General features: G+C 41.8%; 1 protein-coding gene across 2 annotated transcripts; it reads right to left on the bottom strand.

Moving 5' to 3' along the window:
- Positions 1 to 730: 730 nt before the first annotated feature.
- Positions 731 to 23486, bottom strand: KCNS3 (potassium voltage-gated channel modifier subfamily S member 3). 2 transcript variants are annotated; one of them, XM_066179971.1, is made up of 2 exons: positions 23469 to 23486; positions 731 to 4354 (listed from the first exon to the last, which is right to left on the bottom strand). In XM_066179971.1, the coding sequence occupies exon 2, from the start codon at positions 4303 to 4305 to the stop codon at positions 2824 to 2826; it is 1482 nt and encodes a 493-aa protein (XP_066036068.1). In that variant the 5' UTR covers positions 4306 to 4354; positions 23469 to 23486; the 3' UTR covers positions 731 to 2823. The 2 variants fall into 2 exon arrangements, with proteins under 2 accessions (XP_066036068.1, XP_066036067.1); XM_066179970.1 differs by lacking the exon at positions 23469 to 23486 and adding an exon at positions 22934 to 22992.

The raw sequence follows: 23486 nt of genomic DNA, 5'->3' as shown, positions 1-23486 counted from the left end.
TGACATTGATATCACTATCAATCAACAATATGCCACTGTAGGCCAAGAAAGAAGACAAATTTAGTAAGACACAATCCCCTAGAATGTGCAGTGTCTCAGTCTTTGCTCTCATCTGCTTCTTTCTGGCACTTGAGGCTTGTGACACTCTCTAGCACCAGTGCCTGTCACAGCACTGCAGTTCTGCCTTGGGGGGAGCATCTTTTGGCATGAAGCACAGCTCATGTCCTGCTCACAGTCACACCTGTGTGAAACCAAGAGCTGGATTTATTCCAGCAAAGGGATAAGGTTACAAGAAAGCCATTTTTAAGATACAATTGATTTTAAAAAGGCCAAGATCTCATCACAGGAATCAAAATTGTGTACACTAAATGATATATGGATACGTACTTCATCTTCTGATGTATTCCAAAAGATATATCTTACTTTGCTGCAAGCTGTACCAATGTATAAAGAACTTAAAAAGTATAACAGCCTTAAGATTGATTCATGAGTTCAATCAAAAGCTTATCAATTTCATGACAAATTACCAGTCAGTAAAATTTAATCCACGAAGTTGTATATTCTGTGATCCTTGAGTAATGCCTGACACACAAAATGAAAATTCTCAGTAGCACTTTTTCAACTATTTAATATAATTTCTTGCAGGTTTTATCGCATCACAATATTTTTCACTGCTTTTGATCTTCAGTGGCAATGTAAAATATATATATCTTTACATGGACACCACCAAGACATTTTCTTTGGACAGAGAATAACTTTTGTGCCGTTATTCTGCTGCTTCCTATTAGATTCATATGCACATACATATTTAGTATTTTGTAACATTGCATCTTTATAATGTTAATTGTTCAGCAAGAACAAATCACATTTAGGCTAACTTTGCCTTTTTCTATTCCTTCAAGAACTATGGGAAGAATTACCTTTAACTGTCTGTGAAGCATCGCATACCCTTACAATAGTCAGCAAGTAACAAGCCAAATCCTGAGGTTTGTACAAAGCTCAAAATATTTTCCTTAAGTCCCATATCACTATATTGATTCACAGCAGTCCTGAGAGACACACCTTTACAATGTATAGGCTGATCCTGTTCTTTTTTGTTTCTCCATCTCAGAAAGAGGTGAGAGCTCTGTGTCTTAGTAAATTTAAGTGCACCTCAGTTACTTACTTAATGCATTTTGCAATAGGAAATCTGGCAGACACATGAAAAATCAAGTTTCTGTAGTGGCCAAAATCAATTGTCACTTTCTGACATCTTACTCAGTTCTAAAGTCAATTCCTATGGAGTTTGATCTTCTTGAATAGAAGCTCAGTACAGGCTTCTGTATTTGACCGAATAATATTTTAAAAAATAAAATAGTCAAACCTCTCTTTAAGGAAAATACTGACATCACAGTGTCTTTGATTCTCCGTTGCCCAGCACCTGATTGAGTCACTAGACAAATGAAAGAAAATGAGTGTTCAGAAACACCATGGACTATAAGGTCCACTTAACACTCTAAGGTCCTTGAGCTTCTCCAGCACTGCTTGAAACACAGCAGAGTTAGCTGGCTGCTTGAGAAATCCCCGGAGAGGAGGAGAATGCACAGAGCTGCAGGACTCTGTCAAGCAATGAGCACTGCTCCAGCACACAGCACACACTAGGAAAGCTGCCACCACCACCAGACAAGCTTTAGAAAAATGAGCTGAAATAGTTCCAACATGGATGCCCACACGCAATGCCCACCCTTCATCTCTGATGGGCAACACATGGCAGAGGAGAGCATGTTCTCACCTCTCCACTGCTCAGCACTTCAGCCCTGGACAGAGAGCCAGCACAGCAGCCAAGATGCTGCTCCCACTGCTCCTACTGCTGAGGCAGCAGCCCCCAGTAAGGAGCTGGGCTGGCAGTAGGCAGCAGTAACTTCTAAAGGCCACCACAGATGTTTGCTTCAGTACCCACAAATCAAAGTCCCTGGGGAAGCCACCAGGGTGGCCTTAATCACAGGAGGATCCCCTCCAGGCACCAGAATTGCTCAGGGTGACAATAGCAGGAGAGATGGCTAAATGGTACAAAAAGCTCCTAATCCTGCTTACACCAGACACTTCATCCTGGGACTTATCAACTTAAAACCTTTAGGACCTGATTGGTCTTGGCCATGGCTGGATCCTAGGAAAAATATAGGCACAATAGGAATCATTTATTTTAACAAACTAAAAATGTATTGTGCTTTTGGATAGAAATTAATAGTTATTATGCTTCTGTGAAGTAAAAACAATACGTACCAATATATTTTCTGCCCCACCTTAGGAAACAGGTTCCCAACTCTAAAACTACATAAATGTGTTAGTGAGCACAATTTTACACACACACAATTCCTTCATTTATCTAATGTATTTGCAGGTAAAAACTTCACTAACTTGTGCAGTAGTTCTTACATGTTTGTAATACATCTCTACCTGAAGAGAGCAAATTATAAAAGCAAAGTCTGTGTAAGATATGAGACTGCTGCAGGGGAAAAAACAATGAACAAATCAAATAACAATACTGACAAACCAAAAAACACATTTATCTCACATTTAAAACTTTTTTCCCAACTTTTTGCCCCCAAAAATGCATAACATTTGTTGTGCAAAAAACCCCACTAAACCACTACACGAGGCATATTTTAAAGCCTCATATAAACAATGAAGCTTTTATGGCATCCTTAGAGGAAAGAATGTCCAAATATGGCTGAGAGTTAAGTACCCTGAGAATCGACTGCTCTTAATGAATTCACTGAAGTTTGTCAGTCCACATTTACCAAGATTCAGAAGAGAAATAAAGAGAAGCAAACATGATTCAACTCATTTTCCTCTACCATTCTCTAAAGATACTGTGTTATAAACATCCTCCATATCTTGGATACTGGAGGCATCTGTTGAATCTTGGTCGCTGACTACAATTCCTACTGAAGAAAGGCTAGAAATGAAGGAGTGCATCTTTTTTGCATAAATATCCCTAATGTTAAAATAGGGTAGGTCATTGCTTTTCTCTTTGCGATCATTGTTGCACTGGTCTCTGTCAATAGCTTTTTGCTTTTGGTAGTACTTAGAAAACTTATTGAAAATAATGGTGATTGGAAGTGCTACCACCAGTATCCCACAGATAATGCAGAGGGTGCCTAGCAGCTTCCCAGCAAGTGTGACTGGGTAAGTGTCCCCATAACCAACAGTGGTCATGCTGATGGTTGCCCACCACCAGCAAATGGGGATGCTCTGCAGTTCTGATGAGTCATCATCTTTCTCCACTGAGTAGACAAGCACTGAAAAAATAGAAATCCCAACTGACAAAAACAAAAGCAGGAGTCCAACTTCCTGATAGCTGTGTCTCAAAGTGGCGCCCAAAGAGCGCAGTCCTACAGAGTGCCTGGCCAGTTTCAGGATGCGGAATATCCTCATCAACCGCAGGATCTGAACCACTTTTCCCATGTTCTCAATGTCTTCACTTTCTTCTTCCTTCGTGTCCACAGCCAGTGTGGCATAAAATGGGATAATAGAGACGAAATCAATGATGTTCAGTGGTTTTTTCCAGAACTTCTTTTGACTTGGAGCAGTGAAGAGCCTGATCACTAGCTCAGCAGTAAACCAGATGATGCATGTAATCTCCACAGCTTCCAGCACAGGGTCTCCAATCTCCCTGTCATTGGCATCCAGCCTTTGAAATTCTGGCATGCTATGAATGCACATGGCCACAATTGATGCCAGAACAACACTCAGGGATGACACGGCAATTAACTTAGCAGACAAGCAGTACGCAGGATTTTCCATTCTGACCCAGATCTTCTTTCTTATTTCACCAAAACACAGATTATCAAATTTTTCTAGCTCTTTATCGAATATGGATGACTCTTCATCGGAGGAGTCCATACTGTCATTGCTCTTCTGATCCCAGTCTTTATCGGGACCTTCCTCTTTCCGTTCCTGGTATCGATTGCTGCAGCAGGAATCAATAAACAGCTCATTTATCCCCCAGTACTCTATTTCCTGGCAAAAGGAAAAGACACAAAGTTCTTCCATAACGTGGAGTTTGCCCGTATAGTAAAAATTCAGAACATATCGGAACAAGGAAGGATTCCTGTCAAAGTAATACTCCTTGTCTGCCACACTATAATCATCACATAGCTCTAGAATAGCCTCTTCTGAATGGCATTTGAGAAGTTTTCCAAGTCTGGTATGGGGAAAGCGGAGCAAGGTGCTTTGATCCACCGACTGCTTAAAGCCACCCACATTCAAATTGATAAGTTCTGCATCTTTGCTAGGTCGGCGGAAAAATTCACCATAAACCATTTTGGACAGATGAGCTCCTCTGCTGTTGCCCAATGAGATTACATAGAACCTGAAAAGAACATAAGATATTGTTAGAGCATTTAATTCAGTTTTGCTCTTGTGACACATTCTTCCCTCCACCTCTGATTACTGTGAAATGCTGTAACAAAACAAGCAAAAAAAGAAATTAAATTATGAATACCCTTATTCAGCATTTCACAGGTGTATTTTAAATTAGTTTGGTTCTGTCCTGGGTTGAAGTATATTTTATCACCATCTTCATGAACTGTTGAAACCAGGTGAGGCAGTGCTCCCTGCCTCCTCCACTCTGGCTTATCTTCTGTTAATGGGCCCATCAGCACCTTTGCCACACAGCTCACAGATAATCCCCTCCTGGACTACCTCCTGTTAATGGGCCCATCAGGCCTTATCACATGACTCACCATGCCATTGTGGGATGCTCCACCCAGAGGGAGAAACCAAGCATTCCAGCCTGGATATAAGCTGAGACTCTGAACACCAGAGTGGGGGGCTTACCCACTGGATTACCAGAGGACCCGAGTTACCAGACCTTTCTACAGGATCACTGCTTCAGGAAGACCACCTCATCTGGACTGCTTCCATCACTCCGCTCAGGTTGTATTCTGACTCTGTCAGTGGTCTTTTGTATTATTGCATCTATTTTATTTTACTTTCTTTCCTTTTTTTTTTTCTATTAAATTGTATCTCTGACTTGGAGCCTCTCATTTGTTTTGCTTTCAAACCACTACAGGTTCACAGCTTCAGAAAATTTGAAAGCAGTAGGTTCTGGTTTAGGTCTCCTTTTTTACCAGGGTGAAAGAAGGCTGCCAAATTCATCTGCAAATCAGTCTCTGCTTTACTATCACACTGAAATTAAAAGTCACAAAATCCATGTACTTCAATGATGCAAAAAAATCTTTAAAGAGAAAACTTGTCCATCAATCAAAACACTGAGGATAAAATTTTGAGCAGGTTTCTCTCAATTACAGTTTCAGCTGAGTTGTATTAATTTATATGATGCTGCAAGTTATAATCCACAATATTTATTTTTATAATATATATTTATAAATATTATATATATATATATATATATTTACAAATATAATATTTATATAATTTATAATCCACAATATAATTCCAATGTTTTTTGCTTGAATGTGGATTGCAATCACTTCTGCTGACATTTCAATTCTTTTACTTCTAGAGTAATCCACACAAGAGTGTACTGTGTTCTTGAAAACATATCAGAACTGCATTTGAAGCTTTTCAATTCCTGACTTCAGAACGCTGCAGTACATATCTGGGTATCTTCACTCCTCAGGTATTTTTCTATCTGCCTTCCTACTCACCTCAAGTGACACAACCCTCTTACAACCTTGGTCTGTTCCTAAAGCAATTCCTATTCTGCCAGAGCATAACTACAACCACTACAGCAATACTGAGAAGTTGAAGTGTCCAGCAATGCTGAGAAGTTGAAGTGACATTTCTGCAAACACAGCTTTCAGAGATGGAACTTCCACAGTAATTTTTCCTCAACAACTAACTGGACACCTGCAGATGGACAGAAGGACGTATAAATATTTCCATATTTTACTATAAATTCAGCTGAAACTGAATTCAAAAGTCAGTTATAGTTACTAGTGAGTAAGTTAAATTTTACAGAACTGTTTTCTTGCTTTCCTTCCAAAGAGAAGTCGTTGTGAAGCCAAAACTGGCAGTTCTTACACCTGTTATCAGATTATATGTAACTTCAGATCATGAGGAGAGCAAATGTTTTTGATCTCTGACACTTAAATGCTAATTGATGTACACTAAGCTAATTAATTTCAATTTAGTATGGAAATCAATTCATTTTAAATGTGACAAAATGGTATCAAAATCCTCCTGTCCTAAGAGATGACACCATATGGTGTCATGCTCAGCATGTAGAGCTGGGGGAAGAAGAGGGAAAGGGGGGTGACAGAGTGATGGTGTTTGTCTCCCCGAGTCACCATCAAATGTGATGGAGCCCTGCCTTCCTCGGGATGGTTGAACACCTGCCTGCCCATGGGAAGGGGTGAATGACTTCCTTGTTTTGCTTCACTTTTGCTTTACCTATTAAATGATTTTTTTTTTAATCTCAACCCTCAAGTTTTCTCATTTTACCTCTCTGGTTCCCTGCCCCATCCCACAGGGAGTAGCTGAGTATGGGGCTGAGCTATCAGCTGAGATTAAATCATGACACCATAGAAATTATTTTGCACCTTTAGATTTAGTTTGAAGGCAGGTATTTGCTAGTAATAGAGTGGCTGTAAGACACATTTGCTCCAGGCATTTCCCAAGGCTTCAGTTTGCAGGAATCATTAAGACGTAAAATAAGATCATTGATCTCTCCTCACAGAAGAAGAGCAGCAACACTCATCTGGTAAACATCACCACACTTCACTCACAATCTAGAGCCAAGCTCTGTTTTATAGCATTATAAATTTTAAAAAAAGCCATAAATCTGGTCTGGGGTGACTGGAAGTCAAAGTATATTCAGACCCAAAAACCCTCTAGTTATTGATTCATTTTAGTCAATAAAATCTCTACTTCTAGCAATTCATTAACATGAGAACACTGGCAGTGTAAGTGAGCACTATAAAAACCAGGCAAGATCTCAGACCACAGAGTCACAGAACAATAGAATGGTTAGGGTCAGAAGGTGCCTTAAAGACCATTTCGTTCCCACCCTCTCTGACAGGGCCAGGGACACCTTCCACTAAGACCAGGTTGCTCAGAGGCCCATCCAACCAGCTTTGAACAATTTTGGATGAAGTTGTATGAGACATCCACAGCTTCTCTGGGCAACCTGTGCTAGTGGCTTACCAAGCTCACAGTAAAGAGCTCCTTCCTAATATCCAATCTAAATCTACCCTTCTTCAGCTTAAAGCCATAACCCTCCTGTCTTGGGGCACTTCTGACCACGAAAAATAATGACAAATACAAAGCAAGTTTTACTCAGAAATAACTAAAGCAAGAACTTAGTGCTCAGCAAATTCTTAGTAGACTAGACTGACTTACTGTTGAGACAGCAAAATAAAACCATACCGATTATGCAGATGATATTCATAATGGTGCCTCCATGAAATTGCTCTGTATAATAAATTCAGTGAGCAATAATTTACTGCTTTGTTTTGAGGGTACTGTAGTCATAATTTGTGCAGGATACAGAGACAAAGCGAATCTTGCTTAGAAAGACCATGGTCCAGAACCCGCTTAATGCATTACTACTATTAAGTGGTTTTTAGACTACAGAAAGAATGTATAGGAAAGATTTACGATAACAATGTCAAGAGGAGCTTCATCATCTGAAGAATGTCTTGTTTGACCTGCAGAGACCTTGATTCCTGAGCCATGGACCAGGACATGGTTGTGCCAATTACCATCAGAACAATGTGTCTCATTTTAACAAGTGGCTCAAGGCACAGGGCAATGTCCACAGACAACTTCTGTCTCAGCACAACAAGCTCTCTACTCAAGGAAACCCTTTACTCACTCAGGAAACCTTTTCCTCTAGTGTAAAACTGTGCTCAAGTATAAATGATGTTTTCCTGGAGCATATCATGAATATCCCAGGAACATCAAACTACCAGAAACGTTGCAAATCTCAACTTGAAGTGCAACATTAACCTCTTTGATCTTCTTCAAATATAGATAACATAATAGGCTGGTAACCATTCCAAATCACACAATTCTTGCCCTATGGAGAGTATAAGAGAGCAAATAAACACATACCAGATGTTAGTTACTTGTTTGCTTTAATTGCTTCAGCTGTTTCAAGCAGCTACTGGGTAAGAATTCATATAGAATAGAAAATGAAACAAGACAGAAGAAAGATGCTTACTGGAAGAATGAACATTATTTTCCAAGATAATGGAAAAAAAAAAAAAAAACCTCCAACAAATAGAAGATCCAAATGTTAAGCTTCAGGGCTAAATAAAAGCCAGTCATAAGGAAAGCTGTGTGAAAAGGATTCAAACTTTAGAATAAAAAACAATTACAGGATCTAACTCTTCCCAGTTCAATTTGCGTATGGGCTCTAGCCAGTCCTTCTGCAGTCACACATTATTGGTGAGGCCACAGGCCCATTGTCTGGCTTGGAAAGGGAGTTGCAGATTTTTCGGCTTTTAGCACGCTGTGAAATCCCTAAAGCTCTCAAAAGGGAGTCACAGAGACAGTTTGCAGATACAGTCCCTTTAAGACAGCTTTGCCACAGATGTATAACACATCCCAAAGTGCTGTGGTTTCCAACCTCTTCTGGAACAAACCACTAAGATTTTTAGTGACCATGTGGATCCCCATACTACACATTTATTTGTTAGCAAAGTTCCTCTTTCTCAGTTATGCTTTGCATAGTATCTACACAATGTCCCCATTTTCTGTGAGGTCCTACACCACAAGCTTCAGAACATCTTTTTTGATGTGTTGAATCTTTGAGTACAGTACCACCTTGGCAACTGGTAACTCCAAATTTGGGCAGTTTCATCTTTTGTTAGCATTAATCTGTGATTATCCAGACAACAGAAAGTTGAACTAGTTTACAGCTATCATGCTCTGCTACTTAAAATACTCAAAGAGAGCACATGCTTAGAGATTTTCTACCAGTTTCCTTCATGGCTATAATGTCTTAGCCTCAGCTCCTGCTTTCTGTATGTATGTTACACTCCATAAACCTCTCAAGATCAAGTTCCCATTTTAGCATGGTTTTCTCTAAGTTGAAGGAGCACAAACAAAACTGATATAACACTGATGTGAACCTGAAAGGGCATGCAAATCCTGGTAACTCAACAAAGTATTTTCAGAGCTCAAAGTAATTTTTTTTCCCAAGGAATCTGATCATCTTGGTAGATCTATCTCCATTTTAGGGTTCCAAACTGAGGAAATTCAACTGTGAGCAAATTCCCTCTAAAGAATCTTTGGCACTCAGCCATGCCCCTGAACCAGATTTTGTCTCCTAATGATGCAGACAAACACCTGGGCTGTTTAACATTTCTGTTAATTTCCCGAAGTTAAGAGCTTCTACAAATCATCCAAGCTACATACGTGCAGGTTTTGACACCTAAGTACTTCTAAAATGCTGTGGATAACAAACCATAAAAACCTTCAGCTCAGGATCAACATTTCACTAATTTTTTAAGTGTTTGAATTTCTCCACTCATTATAGGGCAAATACTTGTCTAATGCACCACCTAGAAGTACTGTCTACATTTTCTGACTCACTGAGCAGAGAAAAACATTTAAAATGCATATATCATTTACTTGATCAATCACAATTAGGGATTTGGACTGAAATCCAGCTAGCATGGCTTAAGTTGTTGTCTGTCAGCTGGGCAGTAATAACTGCTTAAGCACACTTAATTAAGCCTGGAAAAATATAAAGTAATATTACTTGGCACAGCTTCTTTCACTATGATATAAGCTGCAACATTCAACTTTCCTTTGTAATACTTGACATAGTTAAGTTAATTGTAAAGTCATTCACAGACAATGGAGGCAGAGGTTAACTTTAAAAACTCTTTTAGCACAAATAGCAAGACCATCTGAAGAAACTACTCTGTGGTTATGGACATTCTGTGAGGCAAAGACAAATTAATCAGCTAAATTATTTTCTCAGCTGTAATTTATTTTTGTATCCCACTGGCAGCATCATCCTTTATCCAAAATATTGCATTAAAATGCCATGAAAATAATGGAATTATGCAACTACATTTCTTTTAAAATGTATTTAGTACAACCACCCAGAAGACCTCAGGTAAGTTGAGTTGAATTATCCAGGTCAAATTTTGTTCTGCTGTTACTCGCATGTAAGCCTGGGAGTGTTGGCTGTGTTCACCCCAGCAGCGCAATTCTACTGTCACCAGGCTGTTTTAGAATCTGAGCTTGTTCCAAAAGTTTGTGCAACTTTACAATACAATGAAGATCAGAAAGAGATGATCATCATTTGGAAACAACAATAGCTGCTAGAAGCACTGCTGACATTCAAATGTAAAACTATTTAAATATTTGTACGTGTTGAAAAAAACGACCTTAAAATATAGGGGTTTAAAAAAAAATTACTTCCTCCAAAAGACTGAAAAGGAAGAAGAGAAGCTGTTATAACTGAGAGTAAAAGAACATAAGCACGAATAAAAGAACAAGTACCTCCAGCCCATGGTTCACACCACCCAGCTGAGGCACAGGTTTTTGGGGGTGAATCACCAGTGGTGGGGTCCATCTTTGCCATGACTGGTTAAGCAGCCTATATGAGTAAGTGTGTAACTTCCATGGGACTAATACAACGTAAAATGAATCCTCCCAAAGTAAAATTCTGCTATTTCCACTATGCGGATGCCAGTGAGGACAGAGGATATGCCAAGGGTTGGGTATGAGAAAGGGGCAATGAAAAATGCACCAGCTGTAGCCTGCACATAACAGGAGCTTGTTTGGGAATGCAGTCTGTGACATGAACTGCTTTCTCATATACTTTTCATATAAAGAACAAGTAGCAACACCTAATATTACCCAGTTATCGGAATGTCCCCTTGTAAAATGATTAAAGTGAAAAAAAAAAAAAAGTTACTCTCTGACTTGAAAAGCCCCTGGAGATAACACACATTATGAGAGTTAACAAGGCTTGCACCTTGCAACACTCCCAAAGGTTCTGCAATTTATATGCTGTTCATATAAATTAAAAGATCATTATCCACAACTAAGTGGAAGTGACAGATTTAAATGCTCTTGCTTGAAAACCAACCTGTAAATCCCCACCATTTAAGCACAGTTAGAATGCTGCAGTTACAATACCTGTTCCACAGACAGCTCAGACAGACAGCTGATCACACTAAGCACTTCCTTGTGTTCTATCATCCCAATGGCTGAAGCTCACAGAAATATTTGAGAAGATACCAAAGGCATTTTTCTAGGTACCTCTGTAATGAGGGCAATTTCTATGGATCCCTTTCTCCAAAAAATTAATTTTAGTACCCCATTTTCCACTGAGTTCCACATTTTTTTCCATTCAAGTACCTCTCCAGTGATCACAATCAACATAAAATCCTATTGTTACATTTATTGTGGTAATTTGTGATATCACTGGTTGTCAAAAATATCTGATACATGATCCCAACATCAGACGCTTCCATATAAAAAAAAATATGCAGAATAAAATATATCAATATACTTCTTAAAAATAATTCTGCATTCCTCCTTGATCCTTGATTAGTCTAGAATCTACGAAGATCCTTGGTGAAACTAATTCACTTATAGATGTCATTTGGTTTTGAAAGTTTACCTACCTAAGCAAGGAAAATAATGCAGATACCCAGAAACAGAGGAGAGAAATGTCCCTAAAGTCACACAGCAGATCAGCTGCCCACAAACAAGCCCACATCCCTCTCATATCACTACCTCTTTCACAGTCTCCTCAAAAGCTATCACAGACCTCTCCAGGTACTGGTTCCCCCGAGACATGTGGGCCCAGAGCCAGCAGTCAAATGCATTCTGACAGTTCAGCCCTACAGCAGCTAGTTAAAACAAACAAATAAACAAAACCAAACAAAAAACCCCACCATATTTATCTGGCACAGAAAAACTAAATGGCATTCCTGTATTTATAGTGCAGTTTCAATGTCCATGGCTGCAGAGGGGCCATGATGGCAGAGGTGAGAAACTGTCCCATCTATCCCACCACAACTCCTCCAGGCCTGACATAAAGGGATGAACAATCAGGCATGATATATTTTCTCTAATACACAGGTCCATGAACCATTGAAGACTTCCTTGAGTTTTTAAGGAGAGTGTTAATGGTTCACAAGCCTCTGCACAGTGGCAAATAATACCCACACAGAGCCATAACTCTTCCCTGTTTAGGAAAGGAATGCTAACCTTGGTGCAATTCAGAATATTCTTATCTCTTGTAGAAGGGGTACAGAGTATTAAAATTAAGATTTAACTCACAACCAAGAAGACTGATCTGATACTCAGAATCTTCTATTTGTTTGTCCATCCTACATCTTCTAACTGCAAAGTAAAACTAGTTATCCTCATTTCTCACTTTGGAGTCTGAGGAACTGCCCTCCTATACCTACTACAGATGGCAGAGCTGCTGATCATTTCTGCTCCCAGATTATCTCTTTCCACTCCTAATTTCTTTACTTTTTTAATTTTTTTTTTTTCATTTTTGGAAGCAAGGTAATGTTTTCAAAGGGAAAAAAAATTCAATCACAAGTCAGTTTCACTGGGTGAAAAAGTTGTTCTGAACAATCCAGAATCTATGCACCACATAAAGTAGGTCTTTCCCTCCTTAAACTGGGAAGAGACATGAACATAAACACCAGGATTATGTTGTAACACATTACAGCAGAAAAAAATGTAAGGAGACCTGAAAACAGTCCTGCCTGTGCTACCTGTAATACTTGCACTAGCAGCAGAGCTAAAAGGGCAACTCAGCTGCAGAGCACAGGGCTAAAACCACTGATCTGGATACACATAACTTTAGAATCCATTACAGCTTTATTCTGCAGAGTCCTGGCTTTGGGATAAGCTGCTTGAATAAAAAAAAACTCTCCCCTCACAATATTGTTCTGGGTGTACTTCAGCCCATTTTTTGGAGTTTTTAAAATTTATTTAGAAATAACACGCTTACGTTAGTAAAATACCATTGAATACAGAAAACAGACTTAGAAATTCAGCTTCTCCCTCTCCCCAAGGCAGGATCAGCTACTTCAAGACAAATTTTGGCAGATATTTATTTAATGCCCAGTGATAAAGCCTCTCCAGAGAGGTTGTGGAATCTGGTCTAGTGCTTGAATGCCCTTGTTCTCTCAAAATTATTTTCCTATCTACTTAATAAGCACACTGTGCCACAGTCCAGGCCTATGGATGTGTACATGTACAGCAGATTCAGAATGGGATGGAGTCACCCAGGATGGACAGCAGAAACAGACTATCTAAAAATTTTCCACAACAAGCCAGTTCCTTCCTGTGCTATGTATTTAATTTTACTTGGCAGTCTGAGTAGATAAAGTTACATTGTATTTATTTTTTATGTTTTGAAAAAATTCTATTAATTTCAGAGATAAACAAAGGTTTTCTTTACCATGCTAAAGTTCTCCAAGATATTCAGAGTCTCTTAGGCGACAAGAACACAACCCATTGTTATTGTGAATATTCTGAGTGAAACCTTCAACTGTAAAATCTGTAAAAACACTTGTGTTTGCAGCATGTTAATCTCACAAAAGGAGTCAGTACTGTTCAATATAAATTCTCTTGACCCCAGACAATTCTGACACAGAGCTACAAATCTCACATATAAGTTCTGCAGTCTGCTGTGATCCAACATTCACTTTCAAAGCATCCAAGTAACTTTTACAATGTGCTGGTATGTGTGACTTGAGTGCCCAGGCTGAGGAAGGACATGTGGAGGCAGCTGGAGAAAATACCTACAAGAGATGCACGGTTCAGAGCCACGCTGCCAACCTTACCCACCCTGAGGCCTCCAGAAGCCTCCACTTCTTGGAGCACTCAGATTTTGCTACGTGCTCACTGCTCCTATGCTGGACATGGCTTAGCTATACCACTCACTCCTCCTGACTTTCTAGGTAGCATCACAAAGTAATTTGTGGTAAAAAGATCCTTTGGAGGTCATCTTGTCCCACGCAGAGTCAAAGCTGGTTCAGTTAAAGAAGGCTGTTCAGGGCCAACTGATTTTTTTAACATCTCCAAAATTTCCCAAACTCTCTGGTAACCTGGTCCAGTTGGACCCCTCTTATGGGGAAAATATTCCTCCTAAAGCCTAGTCAGACACTCTTCTGTTCCAGTCTGGGTTCAGTGACTCCTTCCGTGGACCAGCTGGCTACAGCCTTGCTGACAAAGCGCAGGATGCAGCTGGCCCTCCCTGTGAGGGCATGGTGCTCACTTGTGCTCTACATGCTGCCTACCACAATGCCCACGTCCTTCTCTACAGAGCTGCCTTCCATTCCAGCTGTTGCATGGGGCTACTTCATCCCAGATGGAGTTTCTCCAGGGTGCTGACAGCCCTTTTAACAGCATCCATCAGTCAACCAGTGTATTATTAGTTATCTCAGTCCTTAAAAAAACAAAGGTGTTTTCCCTGTTTATTTCAGCTTGGCTGTCCCCACAAAGCATCCAGCAGGAAGGACATTTGCCAGAAAATGTGTGAAGTGAGTATGTGACAGGCTAAGATACAGCTGCATCACTGCACCACTGTTCAATTCAATATTCATAGAAGCTGAGGCATTGTTATTGCACACAAATAGAAACAGTTTTTTCACAAAATAAGTCAGTCCTAACCAGTGGAATTCATTTCAGCACCTGTCAGTATTATTATCCATTGTTTTTTCAATCTCCAGACCTGGAATTACATATGCAAAGTAGTATCACACATTGGCACAATTTGTAAGGTACTGGAGGTGCTATGTGTGTGGGCTGGATTCTGGCTAGCACGTGGGTTTGCACAGCCCATAACAACACAGTCATTTAATCAACTCCATGTCAGACCTTATAAAATTACTGTGGTGCCATTTTTGCTATTGTATTCCAATGACAGAAAGTTTGGAACAGATATAAAGCCCAACCAGATTAGAAGAAATCTCAGAAGCCAGAATCCAGCTCTTTCTCTCCTTACTTCTCCAGCTTTTTTCTTACAAATATATTTTTCTAATGTTTAAGATGACCCACGCAAATGTCCAGAGAGGGAAAAACGAAGGTGTATGGCTGCATAAATCCTAATGCCCCAAAATTAGCAGATGTTTTGTGAAAGATATTACAGGACAAGGGATTTCTTAGGATTTTGCCTGGGCTAAACTTCAGCTAGATAGATTCATAATTTCCCACAATGAGCTCCAAGGATTTTGAAGGCACCACACACCAAGAGGTCCAGAGGAAGATCTGAGATCCTAACTACATGTCTTCCAAGAAAGAATGAAGAGCTAATTAAGCATATGCAGTGCACTGGAAGAAATTAAGAGGAATACATATTTGGGTGTTGTTAGTAGTTTCCCTTTACAAGCTGCTGCTTGAAGCACAGTACCACTGAACATCACTGTAAGCAAAAACTTGTTCGGCCTAAAGGGCAGTGCTAATCTATAACTCTCTAGAGGAAAAAAAAAAGATCCTTGAAATTATATTTTTTTCCTTCTGTCTACTTTAGAATGAAGTACTTCAGTAAGTGCTCAGTAAAACTCTGGAGAGAAAAATGACAACTCCTGCCTCTCACTTCATTTGTGAGGCAGTTTTCCCAGAGTCCCCAGACTTTGTATCTGAATATATAAAGCCTTGATATCATCTGAAATCAGTAATATTTATCACTAAGAGAAACATGTCTGATTGCCTAAGACCCAAGTCTCAAGGCCAGGAGTTTTTAGAGGTGCCAGCTGAGACTCGGTCCAAATTTCTCAGAAACTTGGTTCCAAGTTTTCAGATAGAGTTGAAAACACATCAGCAAAAGGAGTCTTTTCAAGTCACCTTGGACTTCTTACAAGCTAATGAATAAAATCGTGCTTGAGTATTGCCTCAAAACAGGGTTTTTGCTCAGCTCCAAGGATAAGCGATAGCTTAAGAAGGCTGAAACACATCCCCTGCCTCTAGCAGTTATAGAAGACCTCAGAAAAGATTGGCTTCACGGTCAGGAAATGGATGGAGCATCCCAGAGACCCAGGAACAAGCACTCTGCCTAGCAGCAAGTGCTTGCAGATTAAGCTTTTCTCACGTTCAACATTCACAGGTTTCAATGTGAATCCACAATAACTCTTATTTGAGCACCAAGCACACTATGAGCTAATTTTTCCTTTGTTTTGTTCTTTTCTGTCATCATAAAAATGAATCAAAGTAAATGGGAAAAACTTCTCCCTGCCTGGCCTAACATACAGCAAACTGTAAAACAAAATCACAACTCCCTGAAAAGAGTAGTTTACGATGAGAACATGAACACCATTACTGTTTCCAGACTAATAGCACTGAGCTAAAATATCACCAGGAACTCATTCTATCCCCCTTGTCCAGCTCAAGCTTTTACCAATTTCATGGGTGAATTATGTTGGAGTCCAGGGCACAGGGAAAACCCCTCAAATTGCCCAGAGGGTTCGAGACCCTTGCTGGGACCCCAGAAAAGCATTGCCTTTGACCTTAGTCCATGGGAAAAACTGCCAACACTTATGGATGAAATGAAAACAACAAAAATTTAAATTAGATAGTAGTTTAGTTTGTCACAGGGTGAAAATTTGTAGTTTTGGGTTTTTAGAATGGAAGTAGATAGAGGCAAGATGGGAGAATTTTGGGCAGTGTCTTAAGTTCTTCGACTCCATCTTCTGCTGTGACGGTGGTACAAAGACATGGGTAGAATGTATGTGATGTAGAAAATTGCGTACCTAGAACTGGTAGTGATTATTGGTACAAACTGTAAATATAGTATGTTTTAAGAGTTAATTAGACTAGGAACCTTTCAAAGACCTTGAAGACCAGGTCTCGTGCTCTTGGAAGTGGTGCTTTCCAGCGCGTTAAGCTGGGTGTTAGGCAGCACACCAACTTTAAGATAAGAAAATGAATAAACACCTTTTAAGACCGAAGCTGCAAGTTCCATCCATCTTTTACACCCTGGAACAGGATTTTGAAAGGAAAAAAACCCTAATTAGAGGGATCTTGGACTCGAAATACAAGAGAATTAGAAGAGCAGTATTGATCTATGCTGGCTGCCCTTTTCAGAGCAAACATTGCACTGGACAGGAAGACACACAGATCTTCTTTGCTTAGGAAGAATATACAAGGCAGCATCATTTTCAGGAGCTTATTCAAGAGAAAAGGTGTCTGCCCCTAAAATGTCATGCTGCAACCATCATTCAATGCTAGTCACTAGCTACAGCTAAACCATGGAGGACTGATTTACATTTGTGCTGCAGTAATGAGTGAGCTGTTCTCGAAATGAAAACCTAATTTATGGCTCTATTTGCTCTTCTCTCAACAGGCAATAAATGGAGTTCATAAAATGACAAAGTAGCTTTGGAATCATAATCTAATTAAATCAGCAGTAACTGATTGAAATAACTGAAGAATTTTATACAAATATATAAGATAAAGCCTTCAAGAACAAGGACTCTTCTTTGGGACACACCCAGTCTTCCACCACCCCTGTTTTAAACATACTGATTGACAACAATTGTCCACAAAACTAATACTGTAGATTTATAAATGCATCTCATAAACTATGAGGTTAATTCTTCTCCCACTGAAGTCAGGAGTGGAGTGAGAATCCCCTTGCTCTCTGTAACACACACCACCATGGTACCAAAAAGGTTTTAGAGCAGAAGCCTCCACAGCAGGTAACGCCTCTGGAAGTAGCAACAGCTCTTGTCAGCTGAAGGAGAGGAGGTAGAAGAGATGCAAGGAGCACAGCAGAGCAATCAGAAGTTTATGACGCAATTTTTATGAAACTACCCAGGCTGTTGTGACTCCTCCATGCAAACCAAAGCTGTCAAAGAATTTTCTTGAGTTGGTTATCTGCCTCCCACAGATAACCTGCCTGTATTTACATGAACATCAACAGTCAATGTGTTCGGCTTGAAGAACAAAAAACAGAGAAATATGAAACTCTATATGGGGAACAAAATTGCGAATACTAAGTTTTACAAGACTGACGTACAAGATAGTTTTTGTCCATAAATCTCACAGCACTTTATTAAGTGCTATGAGGCAGATGCCTTGAGCTCCATGCTTTGGAAGCTGAATCTGAGACTTGAGAGGTGACCTTTTCAATGTCATGTAGCAGGTCAACACGTTGTAATTCAATATTCCCAAGTCTATGAAGTCTCTGCCATTGCTTTGAGAAGACAAGCAGCCCTCTGTACAAGTTGAGCTCTGAGTCTGTCATTAGAGTAGCACTGGACTTGAATGATTAAATGCTTGGAAGAATTAACCAGTTTTTAAGTTATCAGTTGGCATCAAAACTGCTTGTCCAAGCTGATGAACAAAAGACAAAAGTGTAAAAAAGGAAGAAAAAAGAGGAAGAAAAATTCTGCCTCAGATCACAACTAACCTATCCTCTTAAACCAGCCACACTCCATTTTGTCCATGTGACCTTTGCTAGTATTTACTGGCAGGCTGGCAAGACCAAAAAATTTCAAAAAAAGGGAAAAAAGAAAAGTTAATTTCTTAGCCTTTACCCTAATATAGTCCTGCTCAGAGCATACACAGCTCCAGTTGCACAGGTGCACCCTCAGAGCACTCACATAGCACACCACCTCGCAGGGCAAGAAGGGACAATTGAATCTCTTGCTGCTGCAGGCAGAACTGTGGATGGTGCCAGGCTGCCCATCTGCCACTGTCTCCCATGGATCGATTCTGGATTCACAGTCCAGCAGCTCTCCCTGCCCGAGATAAACCTTTAAGACATAAACCTATCTGGAGGAGAAGGCAACAGACACTGAGCAAGCCAAAGTCAGGCTGATGTCTGCAGCCAGGGCACGTGGCTGCTCTGAACAAAAGGGAGTCAGTCTGAAGGGCTGAGCCATAGTGGCCTCTCCTGGAGCCCCCTCCCAGAAAATTCTCAGCAGCTATGAGAGCTGTACACCAGGACCCCTCACCTCAGTCCCCACTCACCTGTCAGGGATGGGGAGGCAAAATGGGTAAGACACCTTAGTGTGAAGGGCAAGAAGATGAGCTGGAGAGTTTGTGGATAAAAGAAGGAAGAACAGAAATTCATGCTATGACTAGTGACATTGGGAATACCCAGCAGACAGACATCACTTGCAGAAACAATTTAGAGGGGGCAAAATGAGTGAACCCTTCTACACCTTTACATGAACATTACTAACACACAGAGACCACCATTTTTACTCCAGACTCACCTGAGCTCCTTGCTGAACAGTGCACAAAAATTGAGGTCTCAGGCTTTACCTTTAACACAGCAAATGGCCCCAAATGTGCAGCAAACTAAGAACAAGACCAGAGACCACAATGGGACGTTCTAATACAAATCATAAAGCTCATCTTCTCAGAAGAAAGATGTCTCTTGAAAATTATCGTGTAATAAGCTCCCTGAGAAACCAAGGACCAACACAGTCAACACCATCTCCCTCTGCAAGAGAGATAAATATTCTAGAAGTCATCTCCTCCAAAACTGAATGAAAAACAAAAGAAAACCATTACAAGCAACTGTCACACACAAAATGCCCTTGCAAGAAAAACGAGCCAGTTATTCACAAATGACAGATGACAGCAGTTTAACACACTGCTGTTAGGACGTCAGGTACATTATGAAGGAGACAAGATGAGCAGACACATTCACATAAAATGGAAAGTACAGTATTAAGGAAAGAAGCATCAGTAAAATATGGGGAAATGAAAAGGACCAGAAGGAAATGAAGTATTAAAAAAAAAAAAAAAAGGTAAAGAATGAGGTAGTAGCTTGAAGCAGATGCTCCCCTGGCATTAAGTGGTGCAGAACACTTTCTGGAACAGGTCAAGGACAGTTTCTGTCAGCTGAGGATTTGGTCCTCCACACAATACCAGGCAATGGGAATGACAGCATTCTGCCATTCAAATGACAGGTTTTCCTGGGATGCCTTCCCCCTCAGAAAGTAAAGAGGCAACACAGGAAGAAAATAAGATGATGCCATAAATTAAAAGGCAAGGCTTAACAGAAATAAAAAAAAATAGATGAAGAGCAAGAAATAAAAACAAAGGGATGGGGCAAAGGCAAGATAAAAAGAAAATATCCATAAATTAGTGGAATACATTTTATTTATTCATGATCTCTGTTTTATGATGTGTCCTTGGCAGATGTCCCACAAGTGAAAATTTGCAAAGGCAGATAATGATGCAAGGGTAGAGACCTGAGCCTTGGGCAGATCTTTTCAGTATATGTGCCCCAATAGGAAGTAAACAAGTTCCTTAAATCAAGAGTCTCTGGACAGGAGACATGTTCCAAACAAATGGGCTTAGACAGGGACTCCAGGAGATAAGACGAAAAGCATGGTCTCCACCTGTTTTCAAGTAACCAAGCTGAAGGTCAGGCTGCTAATATGGATATTGCCCAACAGGACGGGCTCTGCCTCCGCCCAATTCACACCAGACCTTGCCTTTCACACACCCTCCTCATTAAGCAGAACTTATTTCACCTGAGTGCACGAGGGCTCAGCCCGCCCAGCTGGCAGGGACAGGCATGCCAAGAGCAGGCAGCCCTGGGAGCTGTGGCCGTGGTCTGGAGTGATCCCAGCACCGAGGCAGGACACGTGTCCAGCACCAGCCTGGCCAGGGGCTCAGCCACAACAAAAAACACAAGTCTGGCAGATGCACCAGTGCTGAGTGAGGAAAGCTCGGCTGCCTCCACTCTCCATGCAGGTTTCAGGTGCCTCTGCAGCTCAGCTCAGTCACTGCTGAACCTTGTACTGACGCTGAACGGTCTTGGCACGGAGTGTTAGCAGTTGATTTTGTCCTGCCCCTGGCTGTCACTGCACAACTAAGGTGATGCTGGTGGCAAAACACTGATTTATCATCTTCTCAGGTTTAAGGTGGTTTTATTCTTCTTGCCCTGGGAAAGTGGCTAAATCCTAGAGAGGGTGAGCAAAGAACTGCTTCTCTTTCAGGACCACTCTGTTTCTACAAAGGACGTTTTAGTAAAACGTCTGACCTCACATGTCCCAAGAACACTGCTAGGGGTCACGCTGCAGTTTCCGTCAGCTCAGTTGAAAGCTGATCATTGATTTTCTTTTGCCCACACTCACAAATAGGAAGCTGAAGGGCTGCTACAACTTCTGTGGGTTGCCTTAGTGCTGAGACAGGTAACAAGACATAGAAGATATTTAGAGAAAAGGAAGCAGGTCTCTTAAAAAAGAGCTTTAATGTCCTCTGCTTCAAATGCATATAGATTTACTTTTTTTTTTTTTTTTTTTTTTTTTTTTTTTTTTTTTTTTTTATTTCAAGACCCACTTAAATCTGTCCAGACTGTACAAAACAGATCTAACAGACAAGTAAATAACTGTGATTTAGGAAATCTGATATTATTTCTGGACCTTTCCCATTCTTTAGTTCCTGATATCGAAAAAAAATCTAATGATACTGTGCCCCTTTTTAAAGAGAACTGTTTTGAAATCTACAACTAAGCAGCACCCTCGTAAAAGCTAGGTATGACTACTGTACATTAAAGTTCTTTTATCATCATTTAGCTACCTACCTGTATTTTTAAAATAATTTACACAATTTCAGAAGAGAAAATCATTTTTGTCTACCCACAGTGCTATCTCAGCAGAAATTTAGATACAGAAACTAAAAAGTTTCTTTCTTATAGCCAATTTCATTCCCCCAAATGACTACTGGTTTCAACACTGCTGCAATGGGCAGCTTCCCCCCAGCAGTGGATATTAAACACATCTTGCAAAGTTGAAAAGCCATCTCTACTTCCTAGCTTAGGATAACTCAGATAATCTCCTACCAAATCTGTAAATTATTTAACCCTAACTAATTAGAGGAGAGAAAGATTTTGGGAAATGCTGCAATTGTGACTGAGGAAAGTAAGAATGAGTGGTCCAGGGCATGTCTCTGAAAATGAAATCTGCCCCAGGTATCCCAAGTCAGACACCCAGAACTGCACTCACACATCCCCTCTGAAACTCCTGGCTCCCGTACAAAAGGTACTCTTGCTCCCTCTGTCCCCTCAGGACGTGAGCCTGAGTGCCTTATGCCATCTATTGGCCTGAACCAGCGACAGGCACTCGGAGGAGAACTTTAATTCTGGGAAAGCGACTGTGTTAAAAGGAATCTGTCGGTAGATCTGTAAATTCCACTAATGGAATCAATACACTGCCGCTGCTCAGATCTTGAGGTCTACCTTGCCCAGCAGACACACTGAGTTCAGCTCCCAGAATAACCAGCAGCTGTGCTTTGCATCAGGCAAATGAAAAATAGTACTGATGCAGAGCAATCCTGCAGGCAAGAAAATCCAGAAAATAAGCAGAGAAAATTTTCATTGTCATACAGATGAACATTTAAAAAGTCATTTATAAAAAGAGAAAGCTCCTTCAAAATTCACTTAGTTCTAAAACCTCGTTAACTATCCCCAACTTAGTAAAGTCTACTTTAAATCTGACGCGCGCAGTGAAGAAACTTCTTCCACATTTCCTCAGCCACAGAGGCTACCGTAGTCATTCACGGCTGTTTAAATCTAGTTTAGTTTTTAATCTAAACGAGTTTCTAAAAGACAAGGCAGAGCTCTGCAATGCGAAAGGACTCAGAGGCATCGCTATTGATCCGCTCCCGCACAGGCCATTACAAAACAGCCGCGGAGGGCTCGGCAGGACGCGGCCCCTCCGAGGGCCGGAGCGGAGTCCGCGCCCCGCTCGGAGCCGCCTCCCCGCGGGGAGCGCAGAGCGCCCGCACATCCCGAGCCGGACGGTTCGGGGCAAGACCTCGCCGGGACAAGCCCACCGAGGCTCCCCCTGCCCCAGGTGGCATCCCGTGCACCCCTCTTCCTCCTCCTCCCCCGAGTGTTTGCCCCGCAAAACGCCAGGAGAAGACACCGCACCCCCAGGTACGGCGCCGCACTCCGCGCTGTCCCCTCCGCGCAGCGCAGCCGCTCCCCCGGGGCCGCCCCGCCGCGGGCCGGGACGGCGCTACCTACCTAGAGCCGCCGCCGGCCGCCCCGCCGCGCTCCGCCCGGCTCCGCGGGGCCGCCCGAGGTGGGAGGGGAACGCCGGCGGCGGCAGGCGGGCTCAGGCGAGTCCCCTCCCCGGCCCCGGGCATCCCCCGGCCCCGCTCCCCTCCGGGCGCGCAGCGGGCCGGGCGGTGCTAAGCCCGTGGGGATCCCGCAGCGCCCGCGGGGGCCCTGCTGCGCTCCCCGTCGTTCCGCACCGTGCCAGAGCCGTGTCGCCTTGCCTCCGGGGGATCCCGGTGTGCTCATGCCCGGGCGGTCGGTGTTCCCCAGAAGTCCCGCTCTGCGCCCCGGGGATCCTGCTCCGTGGCTGCAGGGAGTCCCACCCCTTAGCCTCCCTCTTCTCTCCCGGAGCGTCCCCGCACTTTGCCTGTCGGTCTGCACGGCACCCCCGGCGCCTCGCCCCGCGCCCGGGAAGGTCCCGCTCAGTTCCTAAGGAAGTCCCGCACCCATCCGGAGCACGCGTGGGGATCTGGCTGCGCCGCTGCCTCGCGTAGCCACCTACCAGGCACCCCCGGGTAGT

The sequence above is a fragment of the Chamaea fasciata genome, unplaced genomic scaffold (genome assembly GCF_029207755.1).
Source record: "Chamaea fasciata isolate MVZ Bird 193981 ecotype frontalis unplaced genomic scaffold, bChaFas1.0.hap1 SCAF_3, whole genome shotgun sequence".
Classification (NCBI taxonomy): Eukaryota; Metazoa; Chordata; class Aves; order Passeriformes; family Sylviidae; genus Chamaea; species Chamaea fasciata.
The sequence above is the reverse complement of the archived record's forward strand: the minus strand, read 5'-3'. Positions and strand labels throughout refer to the sequence as shown.